At 41.9% G+C, this 20,782-nt stretch overlaps 1 protein-coding gene across 1 annotated transcript; it reads left to right on the top strand.

Annotated features, from left to right (window-relative positions):
- Positions 1-100: 100 nt before the first annotated feature.
- Positions 101-19,983, top strand: LOC125317306 (RING finger protein 151-like). The gene is made up of 7 exons (XM_048287065.1): positions 101-213; positions 5,867-5,980; positions 6,893-7,116; positions 8,352-8,491; positions 10,265-10,427; positions 11,801-11,921; positions 12,841-19,983. The coding sequence occupies exons 3-7, from the start codon at positions 6,911-6,913 to the stop codon at positions 13,072-13,074; spliced, it is 864 nt and encodes a 287-aa protein (XP_048143022.1). The 5' UTR covers positions 101-213; positions 5,867-5,980; positions 6,893-6,910; the 3' UTR covers positions 13,075-19,983.
- The last annotated feature ends 799 nt before the right edge of the window (positions 19,984-20,782 follow it).

A 20,782-nucleotide genomic window follows, 5' to 3' on the forward strand; every position in this document is an offset into this window, starting at 1 on the left:
CGCCGGGGTTGTGCGCGCGGGCCGTCCTGCTGAATGGAGCGGGGGACCGCCCCTCCCGCCCTCGGGAAGCGCTGCTCTGCGCGTGCGCAGTGCTGCCCCGCCGCTCCTGTGCCACACACAACATGGCGGAGCGGCTGCCGGCCGCACCGCCGTCAAGCGAGAGCGGCCGTAAAGGGAGCCTCGGCTGCGCGACAGCGAGCGGCGGCGGGCGGGGTGAGTGAGCGGGGCCGCGGCCCCGAGCGGGCCGGGGGCGAGCGGCGGGCGGGGGCAGCGGGGCCGGAGCGCGGCCGGGCCCGGGGCGCTGCGCGGGGTTTGTCCGTAGCGTCCGTCAGGGCCCCGTGCCGGGCTGGCGGCGGTATCGCTGGCGTGTGGGAAAGGGAGCGGTAAGGGTGTGTGCAGCTCTAATGTTTGTCGCTGCTTGAGGCCGCGCAGGTGCTGCTCCTTGGTGTCGGGTCGCTTCTCCAGATGTTTCCAGGCCAGTTCTGTGCCCTGTGCCCAGGATCGTTGTCTCTCCCTGAAGCGCCTTCCCAGGCCGGATCCGGAGGCCTTTCCCGTTCTACCTGTACAAAATTCCCCTCCCACAGCTGCGAGGGGAAGTTTCCTCTGCCCTGGTCGTGGCTCGAGGTAGCAGATCCCGGCCCTGCGCAGCCTCGGAGCTGGTCACAGAATTAATTAGGTTGGAAAAGACTTCTGAGATCATCAAGCCCATTCCAATGTCTGACCACCCTTTCCGTGAAGAAATTCTTCCCGATGTCCAACCTGAAAGCCAACCCCCCGGCACAGCTTGAGGCGATGTCCTCTCATCCTGTCGCTGGTGGCCTGGGAGAAGAGACCCTCACCTGGCTACAGCATCCTTTCAGGCAGACTGATAAGGTTCCGCTCTGAGCCTCTTCTTCTCCAGGCTAAACAACCCCAGCTCCCTCAGCTGCTCCTCATAGGACTTGTGCTCTAGACTCTTCACCAGCTTCATTGTCCTTCTCTGGACTCTGGTCTGTGAAAGGCAGGTCATGGATGGCACTGTTCTGAGTAGGTTTTGCAGGACAGCAAGTGTTGTGTAAAAATGTTCTTCGTCAAAATAGTTAGTTATGTAGTTCCCAGTAGAGGCCTTAAATTGTCTCATATTTATTATATAAGTTTTTTTGAAAAAAAATCAGCTGTCTGCATCAGTGTAAGGTGGTATTGCTGTCCATTTATTCTTACCCTCCTCTGTTCCTTTTCTTTTACACGAATGTTCATCAGGCTCCCCAGTCTGGGGAGCTGAGCTGAAGGAGTAGCTCTATGGCATCCTTGACCCGGGACTGCTGTTGTCTTTCTTCCCTTTCTGCCCTGGCTGCAGTTTCTTATCCCTGGTCATGCCCTGCTTATGCAGTCCCTAGAGCTTTTGCTGAGCCATCTATAAGAAATTCTAGCCTAGCAAACCGAATCAGGGAGTAGTTGTCTGTATGGTAAGTCGCATGAGCCAGTTCAGGAAAGGGGCAAATTAAATGTTCTGACTGATTCAAAGGAGGAGGTAAAGGGAGGTTGGGACCACATTAATTAGTGGATAGATAGGCTTGGGCTACTGTAAGAAAACTTCCAAAGGTAAATTTTTTTCCCCCAATTCAGTCTTAAAACAGGTCAGTTACCCAGAGTGATCGATCACATCAAGTGCTTGAGAAACCACTTGTACCATCACAGTTGAAGGGGTGAATCTGCCCCTTTGGGCATTAATGTTGGCTTGAAGTGGCTTACAGTGCCAGTGTGGCATAAAACACGCTAAAATACTGCTTCTGTATAGCAGGATTTAAAGTACAGTGTGTCTCTGTGAAAATAAAGGCTGAAGGAATGTCATCTCTCAATGTCACCTCATCCCTGCGCTCTGCATAGACTGTTCCTCCAGTGTTTCAGAAGATGCTGTCTTAACCATGCACATTTGCAGTTCTGTCATGATTCACTCCAGCCCTTCAAACAGTTATGCTTTGTTTTGTCACATGGAAAAGAAGCATTTTTTAAAAATCAGAAGCTACTGTAGATGAAAAAATGAAGGTCACTAATTCCATTTCAGTGTCCTGACTTTCACAGTGGAATAGCTTTCATTAGTGCCAGGCATTTAGCAAGCTATGTGATGATGTTTTTAGGAACTATATCCAACCTGTATTCTCTCTGTTATCATATCCACACCAAATCTCTGTTTGAGGGCAGTGAAGTCCACAGCTCAAGGCTAGTTTTGGGTGTGCATCTGCCTGGCAAACAACATGGGATGACAACTATTGAAAAATTGCTTGATATCTGTGAAGTCTGGAGGAGATTTTTTGCTTGTCCAGAACTGCAGGGAAAAATAAAACATGAAACAATAAAAAGCAAATAGCATGTCATAGTTTGTGTGCTTTCTCTCCCAAACAAAGAAATCCCTGCACAATGGTACCCTTACATTGCACACCCTCCCCTGTACACTCTTCACACGGCCCTTTTAGTCCAGTGGTGGTTTTTGGTGTGGGGTCTTCTAAGAGCTTATTGGATCCTCTCTCCATTTCCGTGCAGGCAGGCCATTAACTCTTGTTATCTTGAGTTGCAGCTTCTGCTGATGACCATGAGCTCTTTATCTTCTCATTTGTGCTGCTTGTGCACCTGCTCCCCGGTAGAGCATGGGAAAGTAAAACAAAGTCCTAGACTTAGGATAAACATTACTTAGCAACAACTAAAACATTGGTGTGTTGGCAACATTCTTCTCATTCTAAAGGCAAAACACAGCTCTGTACCAGCTACTGGGAGAATTGCTAAGGAAATTAACTCAGTTCCAGCCAAAAGCATGTCTAGGCAAAAGACCACAGCTTTCAGCCTTAGGCTTCCAGCAACCCAAGCTACGTATGCTAAGCAAGTAGATAGAAGCAAACAGCATTTTAAATCACACAGCATTATAATTGTAAGTGACTCGTTCTATTTAGACGTTACTTAAGCTAAGCAACTGGTATCTCTCAACAAAATAATATAATTTCTATGTGTAATCAAAAAGGGAGTATGACAATTGATGAATTGTAGTAGAATTGGGAAAATTGGTTTTGAGACCAAATGGAGGAGATTGTTCAGGGGATAAGCAGAATCTGAAACTTCATTTTGTGAAGATACTGAGTAAAGTGATGTTACGGTCCCGTGCCGGCTAACACGATGTCCCGGGCACCGAGCAATCTTCTGCCTGCCTCGAGCGGGAGTGGACGGAGACCGACCGTGGCGCGGGAGGGCCAGCAAAGCACCTGCTCGGGTTCGCCTTGCCAACCAGTGTCGAAAGCCCGCAAGGAGGGAGGAAAAAAGCAGAGGGACTCCTTCGTGGAGGAAGGCGTTTATTGCAGGGAAAATCCTCCAGAGAGAAGCCAAAGCTGCGTGGCTTGCAGCGAGTCCTGTACTTCCAAGGTCTGGGTGTGGAAAACACACAGTAACCAATGGAACATAAGCCAGGGGGTGTTACCGAGGCGGGGGAAGGAATTACAGCAAATGGGAGAAGGGGTAGGCGGGGAGGAATAACAAGGACCAATTAACAACCGAAGAGCATAGAACTCTCTGGAAATACAACCAAATATGAGAAATAAGGGGAGGGGAGGGCTGCGGCCAATGGTGAAGCACGGATTTATGTATTTTTCACAGCCATTTGAATGCTCAGGGCTTCTGGGCAGTGGCAGCATCAAACCAATGGACCTTTGGGTCTACTTGACCCGGCTGACCCTGGCTTTGGCCATGGTTCACCACAACAAAGTGATCTGTGCTGCTAGAGTGCATGACATTCTTCAGATGATCTCCCTTGGCTTATCTCTTGACTAAGGTGCATCTTTTGAAGTTGACAAGAAGATAAAACATCTCTGGTTCTTCAAGTCAGGAAACTTCTACTGAAAAAGTCTGGGACTTCAGTAACAGCTATTGTCATAGGTCCCAGACCCATGGCCACAAGGGTTCTGGCACTGTGTTGTGCTGCTCCAGCACAAGTCTTGAAAACATGCAGAAGAATCCCCCTTGATTGTGTTTTTTAAATACTTTATTTTCACTCTTCATTTGAACTCCAGTTTGGCTGGGGCTTTATACATCCACATATATATATTTTTATATACAGAGGCATACGTATATGATATATATTATTTTTGTTGTTGTTGCACTTCATTTCTCTCTTAAACAGAAATAAAGTTTTTGTTTCCCATTTGATAAAAATACTCTTCCCTGCATTCTGTTAGTCTTGCTAAACTTGCTAAAATATGCCAAAGAGTGTCTTGAAGACTTGGTCCTCAGGGACTAGCAGTGTTTGTGCAAAATGTAGCTCACAGCACCACAATTCCAATAGAACAGAAACTCTAGGACAGTAAAAATACTTGGTTTTGTTCTCTTATCTGTCCTGTGAAGTTTTCTAAAAGCAGAATCCTCTAGAATCCACCAAACCAAATCAAAGTGTTAGGCTTACAGTTCATATTATCAAATCTATATATGCTGTTTAAGTCCTCCAGCATAAATATACTGTATGTTTCAATGTTTTCATCAATACTGAGAAATAATACTTCACATTCTCCATACTGATGGTTAGCATTGTTCTCTGCTTTTTAAACTTTCCCTTGTAGCGCCTGCTGTCCTTACAGTCACAGCTTTGTGCCAAGATAATTTTGTTCACGCTGAACTAGCAAAGTCCTGAGTTTCCTGTCTTTGCAGTAGACCTGTAAAAACATACACAAAACAACGGTGTAAAAAGAATTGTTTGACATCTCTGTGATATGGTATTTTCTTAAGCAGATTCTTTTAAGACACGGTATGTCCATGTGGCCGAAGGAACAGCGTATCCCTGATACCTGTAAATTTAGCTTCCCTGTGTTGTTGGTGACAATGTAGCCACAGAAGCACAGAGCGAAATGCAGTCTGTAAAATCTGCTGGGGATGTGGTCAGGAATCTATGTGGAGTGCACTCCCTGCTTCTCTAGCAAACCTGTCAGTAGGTCACATGGCTAGTAGGTGTCCCAGCTAATCTGAAGCTAGCTCAAGCATCTCTGCAAGGCATGGTATTGGCTGTGTCGTAAACATGCCAGTAAAAACAAAACTTGGTATGGAAACCTTGCAGCAGATTATGTGTTTTGTATTTGGGTTACGTGCATGCTTGCTTGTGTTATGTATGCTTTTATTACAGCTTCTATTAACTTCACTCTTAGCAAATACCCTTTTAACACAAGCACTTTTCATAGTCAGTGAAGATACTCTGATACTTAGATATATAAGAACTTCTAAATTCCAGGTTTATGTTGTATTCGTGAAGAGGAATTGCAAAGTTCTTTTTTCCCTTCAGCGTAAAACTTGACCTTATTTCTTAGAGATCCTCGCGGTTGCCAGTTATCAACTTAAGGGATTTAAGCAATGACATTTTTTATAATATTTTAAGTGAGCAACCTTAGTTATGCTACATATCACAGCAATTATATTTGCCAATACAACAAACTTGATTGTAATAGTTTTGTTTTAAAAATGAACTGCCTGTCATGACCAGATAAGAACAGGTTAGATAAGGAAATTCCACCTTTTTGAGGAATATAATTTTTACCAGGTTTCAGTTGCTACTTTTCAATAATACTGGATTCTGTTGTCTTCAGTCTTACAAACAAAAGTGGCTTCAAAATTGATCATCAGCAGGGTGTTCAGTTTTGTGATAAATACCTGCATCAGTAGTAATTGAAACAGAGACTGGTGTTTATTTTCACCCTAATCTAGCCAACTTTCCTGTTTTGAATTTTAGGTTTTCAGTGGCTTGTTTTGGAAAACTAGGTTTAATGGTTAGGACAGCATCTCTTCAGTAGCTGGCTTGTTAGACATAGGACTCAGTAACTTAGGAAACACTACTGAGCCTTACTCTTGCTAATGTTTTTCATAGGCATAATAAAGCAGTGAAGAGAAACTGAAGGAAGTATTACATGCCTTACTGATCAGAAAACTGTTTCTGAAGTATTTGGGCAAACTACCTATATATGTAGTAAAATCTACAAAGGTAAGATCTCTTCCTTTTCTCTTTTATTTAGAAAACCTCACAACTAATGAAAACCTCTTTCACGAGTCTCAGTGGCTTTACAAAAGTAACTTCGTATGTTGAGGAGCAAGGTGGAGCCTAAAACTTATTCTTTTAAGTGAGTTCTGTGGAGTCTTACCAAATTCCACAAGGCTTTTTACAGTAGGATTTGGATGAAGGCAGATTGCCCATTAGTTCTTCTTCACAAGGCTTTCAAATCCATTTAAAAGCTTCTCACTTTTATGAAATAGATCATGTAGGAGAAGACAGTAGCTCTTCATGATTTCAGGGTTAGCTGAAGTTTTGGCTTCCTTAACTTCCTGAGTATTAAGTATGTCTTTAGGCATGTGGAGATTTCATGCTGTTGCCTCTGAAATTGAGGTCTTAAGTGAGAAGAGAATCTTTTTTTCAGTGTGAGAGCAACATCTTATGTGATGTGCAGTTCATAAATCCAGGATCTGCTAGCTGAAAGCGCCACAGCTATTGTTGGTAAGAACACCGTTTTGTAAGTTTGTTAGGCATTACACGAAAGTATTAAAATGGAAAGCAAACATTTGCATTTGAACTTCTGTGATGTTTCTGCTTCAGGTAGAATTCATGTAAATAGAAACTGTATGTTTCACAGTGGCTGCTACAATTATGTTTAATAACAGACTTCAGACTATCTTGATAGAAAATTGTGATTCTGACATCCAACAGTGCAATTCTCAAATTCCAACTTAAATCAGAAAGTCTCCTAAGTATGTAAGTGTTTGTTTGCATTCACACATGTACTTCTTTATTCACATTAAGGTCTCCATGTTTTTAGAATTGCTTTCAGGCTTCTTTGTGGATCTACCCATGCAGATTCAGCACAAAGACTGCTTTATTTCTGTGTTTGGGGTTTTTGAATAGGTTGAAGGTGTGGAGAGCATGGGTTATGATATTGAGCGCTTTGTGGGCTATGTTAATGAAGGGCTGTTGTGCTCCATCTGCCGAGACGTGTTAGAAGATCCACTGCAGGCTCCTTGTGAACACGCTTTCTGCACTGCCTGTATCCATGGCTGGCTTGTTCATCACAGTAACTGCCCTGAAGACAGACAAGTGATTGATGTGTCTTTGCTACGACCTCTCTACAGGTATCCAATAATCTTGCTGTGTGTTGGAATTGCATTAATTTAGGATTTCTCAGTTTTGCTTGCACAGCTTCATCTCCTGTCGATACTGTCACTCAAGACTGTCTTTATCCAGTATGCCCATGGCAGACACCAACTACTTGCATGAAAGCATTAGCATTTTCTATTTATTATAACTTAACTTTTAGGGTGTTAGGATTTCAAAACTGAAAGAACACTTAATTTGTTCTCCACCTTTTTATATCTTGAATGCTGATTCTAGATACCTGTCTGGATATTATTCTGAATGTTCTTTACAGCATCAAAACTTTTCCATATATGATTTTAGAGAAAGTCAGCAGAGCAACTCTTGATGACAGTCGCTGCACACTCTATATCTCTTTTCTTTTCAGTCTTAGCTAGATGCTGTAGTGGGGTTTGTAATTAACAATTCCTAGAGATATGAACCAAATTTCTGACCTTCAAATTCTTTTTAAAATAGATCTTTAGACATAGGGAATGTCTGTTGTGAGCCACCTTGTCATGTAAAGCAGGCTGTTTTCCCAAGTGCCTTCTATAACTGGTCAGGCAGTTGAACCAGATGATTGTTGTTGGTCCTTTCCAAAGAAACTGTTCTGTTTTAAACTGTCAATTCCTGCTAGTCTCAGCACAAAACAGTTTCAACAGTAGACACTGCTTGCTGTTTAACACGTGCATTGTCTAATCTTGCTCAGATAAATAGTTACATTGTATTTAAGGCCTCCAGCTACAGTAAATTTAACTTCATTAGTACTTACAACATAATTTTTCATTAATGAGATTTTACTATCTGGAAGTTAGCTATGGCGTAGACAGAGTGCTAGAGTTTAATTTTTAGATTGTTTTGTCTGTACTCACTGTAGTCCTTTAGTCTGGCATGTTTAGAAACACAGAACTTAAATGACAGTGAGTAGCCCTGGTGTTTGGTATTGATAGTATCTGCTGAGCCAGTAAAAGGTCACGATTAGAAATTATTCAAAAATAAAGATTTCATTTGCACATTTAAATTTGGAGACTGGCTTTTCCATTAACATTGTTTCTTTCAGGCTGTTTTTTTCTGGTATGGTCACTTGAATTCTTAAAAAAAGAAATAAATTAAGATAGTCATAATTTTTCCTAATGGAGATTAGAATCTTGCTTTTTTTTTCCCAAAAGTTGAAAATAAAAATTTTTCAATAATGTTCCCAGATTTAAGAACAAATTCTTTTCTTTGCTTGTAGATATATGAAAAATGATTTAAACCGTCTTCAGCTACATTGCAGAAACAGGGAGTATGGCTGTGAAATGGTTTGTTCTCTGGAGTCTATAGACAGGCATGAAAGGGAGTGTGAGTACAGTCAGATACCTTGCTCCAATGCTGGTGAGTAACATTCAAAGAAGTTGAGTCCTTTATATTTAAAAAACATGTTTGTCATCTTCCTGTCGACAGAACTACAATAATAGCCATTATTTTCTAACAGAAATTCAAAGCTTTGGCATGATCTGCTCTTTACAGCAGTGTTATTGAGCAAAATATAGTACCAGTTTATGGTAGTTGTGATGATTAGCAACTGTTTCTTATCCAAAAACTAACCAAAATGAATATGATGAACTTCAAATGTATGAAAATGTAGTAGTGCATTAGTTTTGCTTTCTGTCAAGTTATGAGTTTGTTTCCCAGTTCTGACTGCATGTTCTGATGTTTGAATGAATGCAGTAGCCCCTGCAGAAGACTTAGGGGTCATAATTTATTTATAAAACACCTGGTTGCCTGGTGCATGTGCAGCTGCCAACTCTGTGCCATGATTTTAACAAGAACGTATCTTGGAAGTAAGAATTATTCTAAGCTAAATTCCGATTAGAATTGTTCATGTTGAAGTTTTTATTTAAAACAAGGTTGCACCTCCTGAGAAAGAAACATGCCTCTAAAGAGGAACATACTGTTACAATTTCCCAGTTGATTTCATTTGAAATGTTGTATGATCCTAGATAAAGTTAATTTCTAATTAATGATGCTAAGGGCATAGTTGAGTCTGCCGTTGTAATTAATTATGAGATGATTAAGGTGTTAGAATTGCTCTACTGGAAGTTATAATTTCTCTCAGAAGTAAGTGACTTCTGCAGATGCTTGATTCATGTGTTCTACTTCCTACAGAAACTGTAGTGTTTTGTAGAGTTACCACGCTGGGTGTCTGGTGTTTGGGGTGTGAAGGCTCTCACATCTCTTGAACTCTTTCCCAAGAATACCTGGAATACATTTTGAGTACCACAATAACAAATCATTATATTTATTAGTAAAGCTTTTCTAGAGAACTCTTTTGTCATTTTCTGGCATGGTTTGTTGGGAAGTTTCAATACTCCATTGTTTCAGTTTCCTTAAGTTGATATTCCCTTCAAATTAAATGCAAGGGTGTAGTGCAACAAAGAGTGCCTCAAAGATTAAACTACAAACTTCATAAATTTGACTTCATAAGTTAAGACTACAAACTTCAAGTTTAGAGTTAAATGTAGCAATAGTTTATATAGTGTTTATTTTTTATTCTTTACATTTTACTTTTAATCACCACGGGACTGCAAAGTTGGTATCCTAGAATTTCTGTGGAAATGTTTCTATCTTTGTATGAGTTATTAAACGTTCATAAATAAATGTTCCAACTTATTTATGTGGTCTAGTACATTATGGACAAGACCATCAAATCGTCTGGAAAACAAGTTTACATTCCATCCCACCCACATCTGTCTTTACTACATCTTTGGACTTTTCCCTAAGTTTGATAGTGTAATATTTTTTTACACATGTGCATTCTTTATCAATTCCAGTCATTGCAATCTACGTCAGAAGCACAGGCAAGCTGCTAGTGTCTTAGCTTGGCATCAGGATTGTCATTACTGAAGTTAATTTAATGCCAGACCAGCAATAGAAGACTTTATAGAAAATAGCTCCTTCCAACCTTTCAGTATTTTCAGTTAATGGATAAGTATCTTAATGAGACTTTTAACAGCGTTGTATTAGTAGCTACGTGTGTGTAACTGTCGTATTTCATATTCTAAAGAAATCACTTTTCCCAGCTTCCTTTCTGGAGTGGTTTTGTTTGGAATGACTCAAAATGCTTTTGTTGTAAATGACTGTCTTGCCTTGCTCTTCCTTGCTCAGGTTGTACGGTGCAGATTGAGCGGCGTAACATGGACGGGCACCTGGCGGTGTGCGAGTACCGGAGCCGGGAGTGCCCCAATGGCTGTGGTTACACCATTCTCAGTGCAGAGGACACGCAGCACAACTGTGTGGCAGAGCTAAGAACTGAGCTGGAGCTACTTCGGTACAAACCTTCTGTTCCTCTCGTGTTTGTGTTGGGCTGGGCTTAAAATCGCAGCATGAAGCACTTTGAAATACTAGCACTAGATTCTGGTATGTGTTAAATGGTCCATTAATTACTTGATGCTAATGGGCCAGAATTTTATTATGTGTCAGCATAGACTTTAAATTCTTGCTGTTTTGAGTCTTCTGTTGTTGGGGGTTTTTTTTGTCCAAGTTACTATAAATCTTAAAATACCCTTGCTTGCAGTTGAACAGAACTGTGAGCTTACTATGTAAAATGACAAAAAACCTAAGAAAACTGAAGTTGGCAATTTAATGTTTCCATTGGCCTGTTGTAGACACAAAGTCACATTATTTAATAATTGTATTTAGTTTATGTTTTTACAGATAGAGAAGATAAAAATCTGTAATTATTTTGGCAGATACAGGTAGATTCAACTGCTGAAGATCTAATTTTGATTTTTTTTAAAGTCCTGGTAGATTAATAACAGTCAGTGAATATGACTCTTCTTACCAGCATCCTTGTTTTCCTCTTATGTATGTTTCTGTAGCTTTCCCTTTTCATTATACTCCAGTTGGACTTTTTTTTTCCCCTCATGCTCCTTCCTATTTGTATCTTTCAGCTCCTAAGTGTTGTGCTTTTGAACACTGCTGTGAAGTCAGGCTCAAATGTGGTTTAAATGCATTGAGACACAAGGGATTCTGCTACCTGGTTTCTGAACTCAAAAGGTTAATATAGTGCCAGCTGGTTTTGGCTGTGGAGCTGTGTGAGTGACTAGGCTGTAACAGTTTACTGCATACTGTCATTTTACTGCATGGTGTCCACCATAAAAGTGAGCACAGATTGCACAGAACCGTGGAATCATTTAGGTTGGAAAAGAGCTCTAAGATCATTGAGTCCAGCAATTAATCCAGCACTGCCAGGCCCACCACTAAACTGTGCCTATAAGTGCCTACCATGTCCACACACTCAGGCTGTCTCACTTCCTTACCTGTTTAGTAGTACTATAGGATTCAGACTTTTTATCTTGGCTGCCTCTATTTCATAACACTTAGCAAGCACATACTGTAGGCAAGCAGCAGAAAATCACCTAAAGTCATAAATACACATTCTTGAGCTCATGGAATTACTTGAGGAATATGATATGATTGTCCCTCTATAGGCTCTTCATGGGCACTTCAGTGCCCCTGGGCACAAGGCACTTCTTTATGCCAGTTTTTTTTTTAATTAATAAGTCATGCTTCTACAGGGGCATCCTGTAGAGCTTGATGGGAATCAGATCAGGCTGTTTGGCTGCAAGAAGGCTTTCTGGAATTTGAAAATCGTTCTTTTCTCTGCTTACAAGACTTCACAAGGAGAAATAAACTTTTTAGGTCAGAAATGATCTGCAGAGTGGAGGAGGCAAAACATGAGATGGAGTCAAGGTTAGATTCACAGAGAAGGCATATGGTCCAAAAAGAAAGTATTCTGCAAAATGAAATTGAAGAACTAAAGGTAAATACAAACCTTTTTTTTTTTCTCTCTCTTAACAGTCTAGCTGTTTGCTTTTCCCAGTAGCAGTTTCTTATTTTGTAAGTAAAGTCTCATACAGAGGAAAATGGTATTAAGTATGGGAAGCAAAACCAACAAAGCTTTGCCAGGTTAGTCAGCTCTATGGAGAAGCAGGCTGGATGCTGTATTGCTGGGGTTTATCTGCTTCAGGTTCACTGGAGCTCACCTGGCTACTCCATCAGTGTCTGTGCATGCGTAACATTGTCAGCAGATCAGTCTGAAACTGATTTCAGTGTCTAAATGTAGAGTATACATCACAAACTGGATGTAATTAAACATCCAGCTCCATTTTTAATTGCTGTCCAAAGTGGCTTAGTCCAGAGCTGACACAGAGCCCTACTGCCAACAGTGGTGTTTGCACTGTGGTCAGAAGGTTGGAAGGGTGCACAGTAAACTTCATCAGGCAACAAGCAAGGCTATCTTATCCTCTTAGTCATCCTGTTTTTATTATATCACAGAACAATGATTTTTAAAGCAGTGGATGTGCTTTATAGTTTACATTTTTATTTTTACTGGATTTGACATTAAATCCTTGCAGAATGTATCTGAACATAACCAGAACCACATTTTGTTTGGATTCTTGAAACAGAAAATAAAAGCAGCAAGAGGGTAAATCGGCTGTTTCTTATCATACGTTGTAAGAAACTTTTTGAAAAACACGTTGGAATCTTTAGAACAAGACCACTCCAGAAGGCGAATGCTGGATTGTGTCTCAAATTGTTTATATTTGCTATCAAAAAATTATTTCCGTGTTCTTTATTCTTAAGACTCCATCGCCCTACGTGCGTGGCCAGTTCAACTTCATTGCGCCATCATTAGAAGAGGGTTTGTTTCTTGCAGTGAATTTGTATTTGCATTTCAGAGTCAGATGTCACGAATGATGTCAGATGTGCGGTCTCTGATGGCTGCGGAGAGACAGCACCGTCAAGAGCTGGAGCAGGCAGAGCTGGAAAAACGGGAGTTAATGGAGCTGCTGAAGGGGCTGCAGAAGGACTGTCGATTAACTACTACAGAGGGAAGCAGGAAGTCAAATTTCCGTCCCTTGACACGACTAGAGAGTGTGAAAAGAAAACCTAGGGAAGTTACAGTTATCTAAATAGTACTAAGCTCAAAAAGCATTTTCTTCAAATACTGTCTTCTGGCAAACTACTTTCTTTGAATGATTGGTAAATTTTATATCATTTCTGATTTACTTGTTTTCTTTTAAAGTCTAAATTACAACTGTATTTTCTTTGGGGCCATAAAAACAAACAGAAGAATTTTTTTCTGAGGGAATACTGATCATTAAAACCAGTAATTGGAAGACATATTTTTAGCTAATGGGGAGGAGACTTGATTCATTCTCTCTTTACTGTATCACTTACAGGAATCTTTCAAGCCTGAAAGCTACAGCTTTTTAAAGATACGGACTATTATAGACCAGGAAGAAAACAACATTTAAATACCTATGTTTCAAACAAAAAAGCAAATGTGACCACTTGGGATGTACTTAATTTGAGGAAAAGTGAATAGTAGAATTAGTAAGTCAGTAATAGAAGTTAATAAGATTTTGTTTGTTTGTAGTTTGTAGAAGGTCTTATTTCAAAGGTTGAAAGCAAGCACTTTAAATTGTAATTCTTCTGCTATGTAAAGCTTCGGGTGAGATTGACTGTTGCTTTAGAGCTTCTTCTCATTTCCCAGGCTGATACACACTTAAGAGACTAATGCTAAAGCCCAAGGTAGTAGAATGATCTAAAACCTTTTAAACAGATGTGTGAATAACTTTGAGTTTGTGGGAATGGATCTGCTTCTTATTTAAAAATTTGAAGCTTTTATATGTGAAAGTATCAGGAATTTCTACAGGATCTTTTAAGCATAAGACCAGTCCATTTGGTACTCAATGTCTTTAAAGCATATATAAATACTTAGAGTATCTTTTATTTTCTTGTGGCAGGTTTAAGGCTACTTGATATGCACAAGAGATAAATATTTGCACAGTCACTTGGGCTTCAGACATCTGTGTTAGTGCTCAAGCACTAACACAGGGCTGCAGGGAGTGCCAGAGCCTGGCACTGGCATCTGAGGGTAACAGAACACCTGTGTGAGTGCGAGCAGGTCAATGATCTGCTCTGCTTAGTGCTACAACTCAAAGAGGAGATAGAAGGGCTAAGGGATGTTAGAGCATCTGAGGAAGAGATTGACTGGTAGAGCCATACTCTGCCTCTCCTGAGGCGAGTGTACCAGTCACGTGCACCTCAGAAAGTGGAGGATCGCTAGAGGTGAACCTAGGGTGGCAGGCCTGTGATGGGGGCAAAAGCACTGGCCCGGCTAAAGTGCATCTACACCAATGCACCATGTGGGCAGCAAGCAGGAGGAGCTGGAAGCCATTGTGCAGCAGGAAGGTTTTGATGTTGTCACCATCACAGAAACATGGTGGGATCACTCACATGACTGGAGTGCTGCAATGGCTGGATATAAGCGCTTTAGAAGAGACAGGTGAAGCAGGAGAGGTGGTTGGATAGCACTGTACAATGGGGAGTGTTTTGATTGGATTGAAATTGATGATGAAGATGACAAGGTTGAGTGCCTCTGGTAAAGATCAGGGTGAAGGTCAGCAGGGCAGATGTCATGGTGGGAGTCTGTTAGAGACCACCCAGCCAGTCCAGGCTGATGACGCGTTCTACAAACAGCTGGCAGAAGCCTCACAGTCACCAGCCTTTGTACTCAGGGGTGACTTCAGCTTGCCAGATGTCTGCTGGAAATACAGCAGAGAGGAAGCAGCCTAGGAGGTTCCTGGAATGTGTGGAAGACATCTTTCTAACTAACACAACTGGTAGATGAGCCTAACAGAGGAGGGGCCCTATTGTTTGTGGGCAAAGAAGGACTGGTGGGTGATGAGATGGTCAGTGGCCATCTTGGGCAGGGTGACCATGAACTGTTAGGGCTTTCTGTACTGGGTAAAGTGAGGAGGGGCACCAGCAGAATTTCCACCTTGGACTTTGGCGAGCAGACTTTGGCCTGTCTAGGGCATTCATTGACCAAGTCCCTTGGAAGTCAGTCCTGAAGGGCGAAGGAGTACAGGAAGGTGGATCTGCTTTAAAAAGGAATTATTAAATATTCAGGAACAGACTGTCACCATGTGTAGAAAAACAAGTTGTCAGGAAAAAAGACCAGTGTGGTTAAACAGAGAGCTTAAGCTGGAATTTAGGGAAAATAAAAGAGAATATATCACCTCTGGAAGGAGGGTCAGGTAACTTGGGAGGACTGTAAGAATGTCACAAGGTCATGTAGGAAGAAGATTAAAAGGGACAAAGCCCAACTAGAACTTGATTTGGCCACTACAGTTAAAGACAACAAAAAAGTTTCTATTAATATTTTGACAGCAAAAGGAGGGTCAAGGAGTGGCTCTGCCATTAGTTGAATCCAGAGGGTGGTGTAGTGACAGGGGTTGAGGAAAAGGCAGAGGTACTTAATGCCTTCTTTGCCTCGGTCTTCAATATCAGGATCAGTTATTCTCAAGATGCCCAGCTCCCTGAGACGGAAGTTGTTGATGGGCAGATGAGTGAAATCCCCATAATCCAGGAGGAGATGGTTAGTGACCTGCTCTGCCAGTTAGACACTCACAGGTCTATGGGCCCTGATGGGATCCACCCCAGAGTAATGAGGGAACTGGCAAAAGTATTTGCCAAAACACTTTCAATCATCTATCAGCAGTCCTGCTCAACTGGAGAAGTTCCATCTGACTGGAGATTAGCAAATGTATCACCCATCTACAAGAACGGTTGGAAGGATGACCTGGGGAACTACAGGCCTGTCAGCCTGACTTCAGCTCGGGGCAAGGTTCTGGAAGAGATCATCCTGAGTGCCATTACATGGCACATGCAGGACAACCAAGGGATCAAGCCAGGCTTTAAGAAAGGCAGGTCCTGCTTGACTGATCTGATCTCCTGCGACCAAGTGACCTGCTGAGAAGGTGAGGGAGAGGCTGTGGATGTTGTCTATCTAGACTTCAGGGAAGCATTTCACACCATCTTCCATAGCATCCTCCCAGAAAAACTGGCTACCTGGGGTTTGGATGGGTGGACTCTCCAATGGATAAAAAATTGGCTGGTTGTTAGGCCCAGAGAGTGGTGGGGAACGGAGCTAAATCCAGTTGGCAGCTGGTCACTGGTGGTGTTCACCAGGGCTCAGTATTTGGGCCAGTTCTGTTTAACACCATTATTAATGATCTGGTCTTGGGGATTGAGTGCGCCCTGAATAAATTTGCAGACACTACCAAGTTGGATGGGATGTTGATCTGTTTAAGGGTAGGAAGGCTCTGCAGACAGACCTGGACAGGGTCGATGAATGTGCGAAGGACAGCTGCACGAGGTTCAGTAAGGCAAAGTGCTGGGTCCTGCCCTTGGGTTGCAGCAACCCCATGCAGTGCTACAGGCTGGGGGCAGAGTGGCTCGAGAGCTGTTCAGCAGAAAGGGACTTGGGGGTGCTGGTTGACAGCTGGCCTAATATGAGCCAACGTGTGGCCAGGTGGCCAAGAACGCCAATGGCATCCTAGCCTGTATCAGAAATAGTGTGGCACTGATTGTCCCTCTATATTTGGCACTGGTGAGGCCACACCTTGAGTGCTGTGTCCAGTTTTGGCCCCTCACTTTAAAAAGGGCATTGAAATGCTTAAGCATGTCCAGCAAAGGGCAACAAAGCTCATGAAAGGTCTAAAAAGCTTGTCTAATGAGGAACAGCTGAGAGGGCTGGGTTGGTTTAGCCTAGAGAAGAGGAGGCTCAAAGGGGGACCTCTTCACTCTCTACAACTCCATGAAAGGAGGTGTAACCAGGTGGGGACTGGTCTCTACTACTGTGCCTACAATGAGAGGACAAGAGGAAATAGCCTTAAGCTGAGACAGGGGAGATGCAGATTAGATGTTAGAAAAAAAATTTTCACTGTTAGGGTGGTCAAGCATTGCAATAGGGTGCTCAGGGAGCTGGTGGAGTCACCATCCCTGGAGGTGTTCAAGAGTTGTCAGGATCTGGGGCTGGGCAATGGTTTAGTGGTTTTGGGGTTACAGGAGTAGTTCTGGGTTGACAGTTGAACTTGGTCTCTTCCACCCTTGATGATTCTATGACTCAAAGTTTGCAATAGAATTTTTTAACAGACTCACAAATCAAGGAGGCATTTATCTGTAAGCACTGCATGAGAAATCTGTATAGTTCAAAGACTTTCTCCAAACTTCTTACACAGCCTGTTCATGTTCTTTTCAGTGCTATAACTAAGCCATATTCTCAGCTCCTCAGTGGACTAACTATAGAGGTATCTAGCCTTCTGTTTACTGAATGTGTTAAATCAGTTTTGAAGGCTCAGGAAAATATGTGCAGGTTCAACAACCCGAATATGTTAGTTTTATAGTTTAGAAAGCAACTGCATTACTGTGCATGCCTTGCTGTCACTCAGAGCAATGCTTTTATAGCTAATAGCATAACCAAAGAGAGAGGCAGCAATCTTCTTTAGCACATAGTCTACATTATGAAGACTTGTGGTCAGAGCTGTCTGAATTTCGGGCATTAATAAATCCTTCTAACTTGCTGTTTCTTTAGTACCACTGAGGCAGATGTGCACATATTCAGGTCTTAGTATTTAAAAACTGGTCTTGTGTATTTAAAAACTGATATAAATAGCTCTTCTGTAAAAGTGGGTTTTTTTCAGGGAAAAAAACCACATTCAAAGTAATTTAGAGTATTTGGGACACTATAGCAGTCTCACCAATTCATGGCATAGCACATCTCTTAAGCAGCCATGTTTAATAATCTCAAACAGTAAACCAGTAGCTATAATTTGGGAAGACCTTCATTCACACTAAATGTTCAGTGGTCAGTTCACTTAATCAATGTGTGTATTAAAGCAATAGGTAGAAAGTAAGAATGCTGTTACTCTCATGTTCTAAACAAGCAAGCTGTGAGTGTCTGTGCTCTGCGTGACATTATTGCAGCATTCATGCTAATTTTCAAGCTTTTTGGCAACATCAGATTTCATGCTATTAGATTTAGTTAGTGCTTTTCTGTGTATCGTAACTGTGTGGTGGTGATGTGACTTTATCAACTTTGCCTAATGTAAAGAAGAAAATCACTTCAAAATCCTTTAGAACTCAATGAACTGGATCATCTTTCCTGAGTCAGAGGGCAGTAACCCAATCTTTTCTGTTCCGACCACAGAAGAAAGCAAGTTATTAGCTCTGTGCTTTCCCCATAAGGGGATCTCTGCATTTGTTTGCTTTAGAAACTTCACCCACTTATTTATGACTAAATTCCTCCTAGCATGGGAAATAGGGTTTATTTAATGTTTACTTAGTGTTTGGTCTGCTGTCTTTTCCCTAAGTGCTGGACATGAAACTGTGTGAGAAAACGCATCCTGGGTGGTAAGGAAGGACTTTCTGCTGTGCAATCAAGCTCTGACAGTCTGAACTTCCAGTGTGAAAATGTGGCCCACTGGCTGCTGGAATGGGCTGTCACTATGGGTTTCCTTTAGCAGCAAAGAAGCCCTTTCAGAGATGTTTTAAATAGGTACACAGTAGCTAATGGCATCAGGTCTCTCTGGTGGCTCTAAGCTTTATGCCATTCCTCTGGGTTGATAACGGTTCTGCACTTCAGATTTTCCTCTGCTAATGAACTTCTCACAGGGTGGCATTGCTGAAGTATCGTCATCATTTGACCTGTCTTACAACTGACTAGACTGACATGAAATAGCCCGTTACATTAATATTTCATCTACTTGCTTTTCCAGTGTCATGTATTATGCAGCTCTTAATAGCAGTTGGCAGAAGCAAGGGATTTTTTTTCTTTCTTTCAAATAGTCTGTTAATCCTTTCCACAAAAACTAAGACTCCAAATATTGTACTAGACCTGACAGAAGTTAAAGACACTCACTTGGAAATGCTACTTCCTTAGTCATGATCATATTTTAGAATTATATGAGAGACACTGCTAAAAGTGCATTACAGGAGGGTTCCAGCACGGAATTACTGGTATTATTATTCTCATACTAAATCACACTTTAATCAGTTCCATTTCCTCACAAGTGGAACTGCTACTCAAGTGGACCAGTAACTGTGCAAACTGTTGTATTTTGAGTTGCTGCTTCTAGCTCTTTGCAGCTGGAAGAGGGAGAGCAAAGAGAGGAACGCATAAATGTGGTGTGACTGTTCCCTCAGCCCAAAAGCAGTGATGCGGCTGCACCAGCCTGTGGCACCAGGCTTACCAGTGTGAGCTGCCAGCGTGTGGCAGGGAGTTAACATGGCATTAGAATTAAAAGGAGATTAAGTCTTTATCCAGTTAGGTGGGTACACAATGTCAGAGTACCAAGCCTGGGAGATTCACAAACAAAACTCTGAGAGAGCAAGTGGTTAAGTAAAGTACGTGGAACTTTCATCTACAAGAGTTTCTTGTCAGCATAGAAGGGAAGGGAATTGCACACTCAAGCAAAATACCTGCTATAGTGATGTATTTTGACTGGCCAAAAGTGGTTTTATCTGAAATGTTCTTAGGTGTTTGTATGAAGTAATGTATTAATAGACCCCAGTTGCAAACAGTTCCTAATTTACAGAAATGGGTAGCCTTGCAAATGAAATTTTCCATGTGCTGTCTTCTTGGATGTTTCTGGCATGGTGCTTCTCTACAGCCACTTTCCTTAGAAGTGCTGGGTAGTATTGACAGGGAGCAATACTAGCCTTGCCTTTCCCCCGTACTGTTGTCAGATGGAGTACGGTAGGTCAGGGAGATTTTACCACGTAGAAGATGCCTTTATAAACACCTACAATTCTATGCAACTTTCTATTAACAGAGTAAACACTGAACTGTCTTCCAGCATTATGGGTCGATGCCAGTCTATTTACGTTTTCTACCTTTATATGCACAAGGATAAACCAGCACTAAACAGATCTTAATCTCTAGGCTGTATAAGAAACAGTAACACTTTGTATCACTTTGAAGTACACTTTGTATAAAAGTTGAACTAATAAAGGGTCTACATCATCATTAACACACTTCGGTTCACTTCATTCTGTACAGAAGTTTGAGTACCCTCTTTATCAGATGGAATGGCAACATTTAGGTACACTGGCCTGCAGAGCACGGGAGTCATGAATGCACTACAGTTACAGGTTTGGTGCCCTGGAGCAGGTAAGGCTGCATTTTCCCTTGTAGAGGGAGCAGTAAACAAAGCAGGTGTTCAGTCAAACTATCCCTTCTCCAGGATTTCCCTCCTGCCTCATAGATGGGAGTTTCTGAATGGGATGAGCAGCTGCTTGGAAGGCAAAACACTGGCAAAAGTTGAGAATTCCTGGAGTATGGCACTCCAGTCCTGCAGAGACAACAGGAAAATGATGGGGCAAGAAGGGAAAAACTCATTCTCTGTCCATCAAATGCAGGGATCTCATCCATAATGCAAGTTTTTATGGCCACTACAAAAACCCAGGTGGGATATGAACATGTAAGAAGAGCAAAACAACGAGCTGTTGTATTTGCTTAAACATGAGCAATCTGGACACGGGGCACCCAAGCAGGAATTTGCTGCATGCAGGCCTCAGCCTTCACCATCTAGACACATTCTGTTACCCGATGGAGGAGCTACTCAGCAGGAAAAAAAAGGCTGAAAGCTAACATGGCACAACTAGAGACCAGCCCGGGAGCTGGCAGATAACCTGTTTATCTCCTACACCTCTCCATCTGCACCTGGCCCTCAGCCACATTACAGACTGCATTGCAGCTAAAGATTATGGAGGCAAAAAACCCCACACACAACTTGTCTCACCCTTATGCCAAACACAAACTGCTTTTGT

Source organism: Corvus hawaiiensis, chromosome 26, assembly GCF_020740725.1.
Source record: "Corvus hawaiiensis isolate bCorHaw1 chromosome 26, bCorHaw1.pri.cur, whole genome shotgun sequence".
NCBI classification, from domain to species: domain Eukaryota; kingdom Metazoa; phylum Chordata; class Aves; order Passeriformes; family Corvidae; genus Corvus; species Corvus hawaiiensis.